This window comes from Mus pahari, chromosome 20 (genome assembly GCF_900095145.1).
Source record: "Mus pahari chromosome 20, PAHARI_EIJ_v1.1, whole genome shotgun sequence".
Classification (NCBI taxonomy): domain Eukaryota; kingdom Metazoa; phylum Chordata; class Mammalia; order Rodentia; family Muridae; genus Mus; species Mus pahari.
The window spans coordinates 48,530,846-48,540,941 of NC_034609.1; the positions used below are offsets into that span (position 1 = coordinate 48,530,846).

The 10,096-nt window shown below is 48.4% G+C and overlaps 1 protein-coding gene across 3 annotated transcripts in view; it reads right to left on the reverse strand.

Moving 5' to 3' along the window:
- Sipa1l2 (signal induced proliferation associated 1 like 2) overlaps positions 1-10,096 on the reverse strand; it is a 154,430-nt gene that overhangs the window by 35,147 nt on the left and 109,187 nt on the right. For all 3 annotated transcript variants that reach the window (XM_021220025.2, XM_029532387.1, XM_029532388.1), the window contains exon 11: positions 1,030-1,287. In XM_021220025.2, coding sequence (XP_021075684.1) covers positions 1,030-1,287 — 258 coding nt within the window. The remainder of the gene's footprint in view (positions 1-1,029; positions 1,288-10,096) is intronic.

A 10,096-nucleotide genomic window follows, 5' to 3' on the forward strand; every position in this document is an offset into this window, starting at 1 on the left:
ACTTTCCCACAGCTGCCTGCTGTGATGTGGCAAGACCACCGACTTTCCCACAGCTGCCTCCACAGCTGCCTGCTGTGATGTGGCAAAGACCACCGACTTTCCCACAGCTGCCTGCTGTGATGTGGCAAAGACCACCGACTTTCCCACAGCTGCCTGCTGTGATTCTACAGATCACTTTCCAAATCTCTGTGAGAAGCTACTTGACAGAGACGATGCTGGCCAGGGTCCTTCCGGTCTCCCTGTAATTCTCTAGGTTCTATGTGACTAGGGGGTGCTGCTGACTCTTGCCCCAGCTGTTACTGTGTGTGCCTTGAGCGCAGGGAAGCTACGTTATAAACTCCATGTTCTTCAAGTCCAGAGGCCTGGATGGAGCCCAGATGACTTGATTGGTGTTAAGTTAAAAGATTCCTGCTCCTCCTGGGAGCATAAACTAGAAAAGGCAAGAAGAGCTACACATTTTGTTAATTCTAGTAAATATTTGTATAGGTTTACAGTGTGTAGTGCCTGGTTCTAAGCCCTTCAGTGATGCTGATCTGGGTGGTCTTTAGGAGGTCCTGCCAGGGTCTGCATCTTCCTTATCTTCCAGATGAGGGACGTATATCAGAGAGGCCCAGGGGACAGCCCAACAGGCAAGCAAGACCCTGGCTCGTGGCGTGTACTGACAGGTCTACCAGATCAGAGCCCTCAGGGTTCGGCTGTCCAGAGTCAAGGCTCACATCTCTATGGTGTAGGTCACAGGAATGTTTAGACAGGAATCACACATGGAATAAACTGTTTTGCCCTCAAACACAACCTATGCAAGTTAGGTGCCCTGAGCTCTCATCACCGTCTCGTGTAACTGGGTTTAGCTTTAAAAGGCCGCGTCCCGGGCGGGCAGAGGGTATCTTCTCTGACAAGAGGACAAGGCTAGACCCTGAGCATCACTGTGACTGTGGCTACCCCACTGCCCTGTTTGCCAAAACTCACAACAAGCTATCACAGAACCAGCCAGGCTGCACAGTTAGTATCTCGGGGAGGCTGCAGTGTTACCTGGTGCCATCAGGCAGCTTCCTATCAAAGGATGTGCTCCGCGGGATGGCGGCCTGGGCCTGCTGCAGCAGCGGCTGGCACTGTAGTCGGTCTGGTGTGCCAGGCACAGGTGAGGCTCTGGAAACTGGCTGTAGGGCAGGGGTGGGCACACGATGCCACGTGGTATTCCTCCTAAAAGGTGTCTTGTATTCACAGGGTGTGCCCTCGCTGTCCAGCTTGTATTCCACCATGGGGATCCGGCAGAGCTCTGAACAGCCCCTGTGGAGCCAAGAAGAGGCGGTGAGACTATGGCTTCTCAGAGGACCCAGGCAAGGCCTGCTCATGGCTTAGCAGATTCTCCTGCAAGTGCACCTGCGCTTGCTGGGGCCCAACAGGATGGCACCTTCCATGTGCTCTGAGAGGCCTCCTTTCCCAGACGCTCAAAACCGTCCGGCTGCTGCCCGCCAACCGTCAGGCTGAGATTCTAAGGTCCGACTGTAGCTTTCTCCTGCCCGCCAACACACCAGAGGCTGGTTGGGGTGGGGAGCGCTGCGCAGTGGGACCACAGCCCTTTGGATGCCGTGGGTTATTGTTAGTTGTTTTCAAAGCCCTTCTGTATTCCTCCAAGTTCTGCCTACTGTCACGAGATATCAAAGCCCAGAGATGTTGCAACCCTGCTCAGTATTACAGGGCAGGGTCACAGTCAGACCCAAGTGCTACAAATGTTGTTCACAGAGCTAGACACGGACACAAGACATTGCTCACCAGGGCCTAGACATCAGTGTCAACCACCCAACTGGTCATGCTGGCTCAGCCGTCAGCCTCTGAAGGCAGTGCACTCAGGCACTCAACGTGAAAAATTATCTCCTAGTCATCCTTTGGAAGAGCTGCTCCAGGAACATCCACCCATTAGCAGATGCTGGAGCAAAGCTTGCCAGTCCCTTTCAAAAGCATTGCAGAGGGACAGCAGGAGCTTAGCATCCCCCAGAATGTACAGAGGGAAAGCCACCATGCCCAGACAGCCCACAGAGGCTCAGTCAAGAGATGCCAGGATGACCCACCGACATAGTGAACGCAGAGGCTTAAGACAGAGGGCTGCTTAGAAAGCAGGGTCCATGAGAAGTTCAACGCTAGGCCCTGAGGTCCAGCAGGCAGGGAGCAACCAGAGGGTCCTAGAGAGCGGGGCTCTTCAGTGCGCTGCAGAAAGACAGGTACTTAGGCCAGTGGCACTGAGTAGGTAGGAAGTGGGGAAAGATGAGACTTAGCCTCACAGCTCTTTCTGTAAATCCAGCCTGTCCCCAGAGACTGAACAAGGAAGGACCACTCCCACCAGAAAGGCAGTGGATGTCTGTCCCAGTTCTTATAGAGAAGCTCCCCCAGCAGCCAAGGCTCTAATGCTGACAGACTTTAAAGTCCAGAAAAAATATCTAGCCAGACAGTAGAATGGCAAACTGAGGTATTCTTCCAAAGAACTTACAGACAAGACATCCACCTTTCACCAAAAAGAAGGGGGGTGTTAAGGTAGAATATTAATAAGAAACACTACCCAAATATCAGAACCAGAAGACATGAAAACCAGGCTTGAAGCCCACAGGGCACGAAGCACAGACAGGCAAAGAGCCACCCATACACACCTGTGCAATCAGATCCTGGGTCAAAGGCAGGATCTGGACATGGCAGGAGACTGGGGTGGAGGGCTGGCCAGAGCTCTGCTCTCTGTAGCCATGCTGGAAGGCTTTTGATGAAGAGAGAACCAGCAAAAAGAACAGCTAGGTTTGTATCTCACAACCCTGAGTACGTGACAGTGCCGCCTTTGGAGAGCAGCATGGAGAGCAGCCGCCATGAGACAGACCCAGGCTGTCTTCAGAAGAGGCCCTGAGCACCACACACCCCAGTCCTCACCTTCTAACTCCGTTCCCTTCCACCAAAGCCAAGCTTGCTTCATAAGCTAGCCTATATTTCTCTGGATTTTCTGAGTTTGACAGTCAATATTTAAGTTGAGATTTGCCTGGATTGTGATGTTTTATTGCGAATGGAATCTGAGGAAACATTTACCAAAGGACTTAAGCTCACGAGCATTCTGCTCTGTATCCAGATTCAACACCCGCAGATTCGTCCACACAGCCAGTGACCTAACTGGAAGTCACGAAATGGGACATTATAGTAGGACGTATTCAAGAGGGCCACACCTGTGTCTGCTGTCACTTCCGGAGAGTGGTCACCCAGTGCAGGGGAGCCCAGGCTGTGTGTCTCTATGACTCTGCCCACACTTCTGAGGCCTGCGCTTGCAAAGGGGGGGCAGATGGCTGAGAATAGGGTGGTCTACTTAATTCACCACGCCTGCGGACTCTAGCTGTCAACAGCACACCACAGTTAAACTTGAATCTTGGAAGAAAGAACTTACAGAAATGTGTACTCACACCTCATATTTGAGGGGAGTGTTGGGCATTAGGCAGAGTGAGGAACAGCAGAATGAAGTCTCTCCAAACATCTCAAAGAAAGTCCTATGCAAGAGGCTTTTTCAAATGCAAAGGGAGGGAGGGAGGGAGGGAGGACGTACAGTCTTCTGCCACAAGAGCTACCTATTCTCTCAGGCTGCAAATGAAGCTCAGTCATTGAGGTTCTCACACTGTATAAGCATAGGAGCCAAATTCAATCCCTTAAACCTACCCAAAATCCCAGTGGTAGTGCACATTTGTGGTCTCAATGAAGGGGGGGGGGTGGAGACTGATGACCCCAAGGCTGACTAACCAGCTACTCTAGCAAATCACAGAAGGTTCCCTGAGAGATGCTGTCTCAAAAGACAGGGCAAAGAACACTGTGGAAGAGACCTGATGTGGACCTCTGGTTTCTATACACATGTTCATCCACATTTACATGTTTACCTGCACGCATGTGAACACATACATGTGCACATACATGTAACTGCTATTAAGTGACACTTTCATAGCACTAACTCTAAAGAGCAAGCTTTTTCTTGACTCCTGTGGCTAATATGTCAAACTTCATAGACTGTAATGGAAGTTACCAGATCTGCTCCACCTTAGCTCTGTTCCACAGGTCCAATAGAATCGTCAGGGAATGCATATTCAGAAGAATGGCAGGGTAGCTCTCAGAGACCCCCGTGCGGAGGTGGACCTGCCTGAGCCTTGACTTTACCATCCCTGCTTGGTTTGGATATGAACCACTCCCATAAGTTTGTGTGTTTGAACACGTGGCCTCCAGGTGATGGCGTTGTTTTGGGAGGTGAGGCCTAATAGGAGGAAATGATCTCCAGCAGACAGGCCTTGAGGTTGAAGGCTCAGACTGCACTTCCTGCCTGCCTCTGCTTCTATTCTGAGATGTGAGGAGTCCTACAGTGCTCCTGCTGTAACTCCTCAGACCATGAGCCAAGGCAACCCCTCCTCCCTTAAGTTGCACTGATCAGGTGTTCTGCCATAGAGACAGAAAGCAGAGCTTATGTGGCTTTCACAGTGGACTCCAGGGACATCCTGGGCCCCTGGATAACTACTTTTTTTTATTTTTTATTTTTATTTTTTTAAAGATTTATTTATTTTTATTATATGTAAGTACACTGTAGCTGACTTCAGACACTCCAGAAGAGTGCGTCAGATCTTGTTACGGATGGTTGTGAGCCACCATGTGGTTGCTGGGATTTGAACTCTGGACCTTCGGAAGAGCAGTCGGGTGCTCTTACCCACTGAGCCATCTCACCAGCCCCCGGATAACTACTCTTAAACTACTGCAGATGACCCAAACATGTCAAAAAGACCTGTCAGAATATGACATTTGTTAAGGGGTGGGAGGAGCTCTACTACTCTTATGTGTAAGTAAAACCTCTGTCAAGCAAAGACAGCACACTTGTTCAGACAGCACCAGTACACAGTGGCTTCCTTTCCATACAGAGAACCAAGTCACTGTGTAGGAGCGCACTGCCAGCATTAGACACACCGTGAGCTTTCTTGCCAGTGAGAAGCTAAAACACATTGGCTTAGGCTGTGGAAGTGATCACTAGTTTATCAGTACACCAATTTCCTCTTTGCTCCACAACACTCCCAGACATCATCAACTTCAGGATTCAATTCCCAGCCTAGGTAGAGATCAATAGAAATCTAGCCTCTGGGTTAAAAATAAAGTTGATTTTAACATCTCCCCTCTTTCCAGTGACTTCTCTGACTGTAGTCTCTTCACCACATAACCTGAGAGCAAATGTGTTGCAGGCCAGGGTCACCAGTGACGCACTGGATAGAGTGGGGGTCTGCAGGGGCCGAGAGTTGCTTGGACTGGAACTTTAGAGCACCTTACATTTTGGTGCTGTATCCTGAAAAGCAATACTGACCTCTGAACTCAGCATGAGGACTTCTGGGATAGTTTCAGCCTGTACGGGGGGTGGGGGGGTGGGGGGGTGCCTGTTGACTGACGCTCCCCCCTGCTCCGCTAACACTGGGCTCCCATCGCTACCACTTGCTTTTCCTCACTATTGACAAACTACCTGAACAAAGCAACCCACAGACGCTTTTAGGTTTGTCTCCCAGGTAGCTCCATATTCTGCAGAACTGACAATGTTAACATTACCCTATAGAAGACTGCTTGGCTGTACCGTGACCCCCACTTCCTAGCTTTGACCATATCTAACAAAGAGGTAATGTCTACTGCCAATTGTGGGTGACAAACACCCACACCAACTGCCCATGCACAGCGTGACTTCAGAGGTTCAGGACGGCCTCTGTATCACCTGCACAGGCACCTTACAGCACCCCTTCTTCCTAGCAGAGCCTCTGTGCCCTCTATAATATAAGCACTTGAAACAGTCATCACTGGCCAAGTTGGACTCTTGGATCTGAAGTAGGGTCCCATTATCTACAGCTTCTATCAAGATGGCCATCCTGAACCAGTTACATCCTAGAGTCTCTTGTACTCCTAGTTAGACATTCAACACCCATCCAACTTCCCACTGAAGAGTGAATTTGGACTTGGGCCTAAAATTCTCATCTGCTAGTATGTGATATTGACAATTATTTAGACTCTGAAACTATCATAGAGGCAGAAAGCACAGTCTAGGCAGGATCATACAAAACACAAAGACTCTTGGCATGCCAGCAGGACTCTGCAGACAGAAGCCTTCTGAAGGAAGCCTGCACTGGGCAGCAAGCAGGAGGCATAAAGAAGATGGAGCTGGGGTACAGGTACATAAGAGCCACTGCCTCAGAATGAAGCACAGTACTTCACAGACAGGCAACCTCACTGTCACTTTCTACAAAGCAGAGGAAACCGCAAAGGTCTTATAAAGTTCTCGACCCTAAGTTTATAGGGTTCTGGGATTTACAGACACAGACACACACAGACACACACAGACACACAGAGACACAGACACAGACACAGACACAGACACACACACACACACACACACACACACACACACACTTTCTTTTTCTTTTTTCCTGGAGGTTGGAGAGATGGCTTAGCTGTTAACGATGCCTGCTGTGAACAACAATATGAACTAACCAGTACCCTCAGAGCTTGTGTCTCTAGCTGTATGTGTAGCAGAAGATGGTCTAGTCGGCCATCAATGGGAAGAGAGGCCCCTTGGTCTTGCAAACTATATATGCCCCAGTACAGGGGAATGCCAGGGCCAAGAAGTGGGAGTGGGTGGGTAGGGAAGCAGGGTGGGGGGAGGGCATAGGGGACTTTGGGGATAGCATTTGAAATGTAAATGAAGAAAATATCTAATAAACAAAAAAAAAAAAAAAGATGCCTGCTGTGCAAACATGGAGGTTTGAGTTTGAGCCCTGAAAGCCAAGTAAAGGTTTCAAAACCAGCTCCACATGCACCCTAGCATGTATGGCTACATCACACACACACAAGCATACACACATAAATATGAATTGAACAACTGTGTTGAGCCACAGTAGCCGTGGCCTATGATCAGATATTTGATGGTGACACCTGACCACACCTTGGCATAGGTACTGTCACCACTTAGCTAACTTTTCGAAAGTGTTTCTCAACGAGTTTCACAGGTGCTCCTGGGAACCCCGTGTCTCACCTCATGCAGCACATATCACATATTCCGTGTGTCATGTGTGGTTGTGAGGGACCAAGGAAGTCACCATCTCTCAGAGTTTTCTCAAAAAACTCAAGAGCAGAAAAATATGTTTTCTGCATTGTAACACTTGTAAGTTACACGGAGAAGGTTCCTGGTACCTCCAGATAACGAAGGGTTATCTAAGAAGGGAGCACCCAGCTGTTCACCATGGTGCCCCTGCACTCCTGTTATTGAGCAGTAACAGCATGGATGTAAAATGAAAGATGGAATTGGCCAACAGGAGGGTGATGGTCTCACAAACTGCCGCACAATCTTTATAGTCAGGGAAAGGGGTGCTGCTTCAGTTAGCAAATCACTCACAAGAAAAACTGTGTGTGGGCAGACTAAAGGGACCCATCAGAGTGAAGCCGAGGCTGTCCTGTCAACAATGCAAGTGATCAGCAATTTCTGGCATTGAGTTGTTGGAAATTCTAATGAAATGAATCGAACAGAGAACTGCATAGATGAACAAGTAAACAGAGAATTAATGAATACACAAATGGATGGCAGAGAGGAGAGAGAGAGAGAGAGAGAGAGAGAGAGAGAGAGAGAGAGAGAGAGAGAGAGANGAGAGAGAGAGAGAGAGAGAGAGAGAGAGAGAGAGAGAGAGAGAATATGAGCGAGTGATGAAAACAAGCAGCCCGGCAACGGCTTTGGGATTCCGGGCTCACCACGCTTAGAACGCAGGTCTATCACTGCACTGTACTGGCAGGCAAGTCACTGTCGCTTCAAGTCCTGAACAGTTTCTACATTTCACACCAGGACTCATTAGAGGGTTGATAAGACAGGAAGAGATGCAATAGCCATTTTATTATCTATACAGATAAAACAAATTAGAATTGTAATCTAAAAGCTCATTTGAGTCTTCTCTCTCTCTCTCTCTCTCTCTCTCTCTCTCTCTCTCTCTCTCTCTCTCACACACACACACATACACACAAGCTGTTAAAACAGAATTTTCTTCCTGTTTCTCATTTCCCATTCTTCCCTCTCCCTGTACTTCAGGGAGTCAGGCAACAGACAAAGGCATGGTGCACGAATTAATTTTATAGAACACTGTGAGAACAATCATTTTGGCTCCAGATAACCCATGGAAATCTCTGCTGCCCTGTGTCACATGGAAATGTGGACCCTTGTCAACAAAGTACAAAGAATCACAGGAGCCAGATGTACAGCCTGGAGTTTCATTTCCATTTTTATTGGACATATTTACTAAATTCGCAAGCAATGTGTGGCAAGTCATGCATGATTCTGGAGAGTCATTACTTCTCACAGACAGCGGCCTTTGAAGGATGTTTTTTTCCCTAAAATGTCACTGACAGAATGAAAGGGTTAGGGGTGGGGGCCTCATCTTTGGAAAACAGAAAAAAGAACAAAACCAAAAACCCAACAACTTTGCGTGTGTAAAAGTGGGTGGGTGGATGCATGTGTGCCATGGTGCTCATATGGAAGTCACAGGACAACCCTGGGTGTCTATTCTCACGGTCCACCTTGAGATGGGGTCACTGATGCACAGCACACTAGTGGCAGGCCCCAAGCTTCTGGGGCTGGCTCCCTGGCTCTGCCTCCATCTTGCCAGAGGAATGCTGGGCTTACAACCTCCCAGGGCTGCTCTCCTGTGGGCCTAGGGATCCAAACTTCCTGGCAAGCCCTGCACCTATTTAGGAAACTTTGTCAGAAAGACCTTAATCTGGCAGCCAGGGGAGTGGCTGCACTTCCTGCCCTGAATGAGCCCATTCTTCAGCTCATTTCCATTTGAAGAGTCATCCAAGGATGGTCCAGATAGCTCAGTCCAGATGAGCTAGAATTTACCCAAGGGTCCTGGCCCAGCAGGAGATTCCTTAATGAGCTTCCTCCAGGAATTCCATCAAGAAACCAAAAGTAGCCCAGGTTTCTATCAACTGGGAGCAGGGTGGGGGCAGGCAGCTGGACTGTCCTTGAGGCTGGGATCAGAAAGGACTTCAGAGCAGGCATGGCTTTTGATGCACACAAACATACCAGCTCCACACAAGACTTCAGTCAACTCTGTAGTGAAGGGCAGAACCAGGCAGGCATTGCTGACCTGAGGACAGCCAGAAGTGCCCATTAACCTGAAGGCCCCTCAGGCTGCAGGAGGAAGCAGATGGGTTCTCAATCAAATTATTTTCTCATTGATATTCTGTAAGACTATTACTGATCTATCTATCGATCTATCTATGAAAGAAGCACTTTCCACAGCACTGAGGTGAGATCCCTTACAATTAGCTAGTCTTGCCGTGTCTGTCATCCTCGTAGAACTTGTGCAGAGGAACACTACATAGTAAAAAAAAAATCACACAGATGTGTGCACATGCACATAACTGCTCATTTAATTCCTTTCCTTCCTGACAGGCTCTAAGAGCCAATTTATGAAAGAAGATGGAGGTAATTTTCCACACCACAAATCAAATGTGATGTCAGAGCCTCAGGCAAATCCTGTATCCTTAACTATAGGACCACGGAACCAATGTAAGCTGCCCTTAAAAAGAGTTTTCAGTTTTATTTAAAAGGTTTATTATTTATTGGTGTGCATGCGCATGCATACGTAAGCTGGGAATGTAGCTTGGTACTTGCCTAGCACTCCTGAGGCCTCTAGCAACACGCACACAGGTGCATGTGTGAGACACATACATGCACTCCCTCTTTCCAACAGGGCCAACAATACTACAGGGCCTGACTGTGCTGGGACACCTAGAGCAGCACTTCCTACACAGCTAACAGCTGGTGTGACAGGGATGTAGGCAGAGGACATCTGAACACAGCACATTCCATTCTCAGGGCCCATCCGCACCAGAAGTGAAAGTGAATCAGGAAGAATGAAAAACACTAACTCTAAAAAAGCTCAACCGATCTTTGTGTGGTTTAGGTATCAGAGTAATTGTGGCCTCATAGAATGAATTGGGTAGAGTACCTTCTGTTTCTATTTTGTGGAATANTTTGAAGAGAGTTGGAATTAGGACTTCTTTGAAAGTCTGATAGAACTCTGCA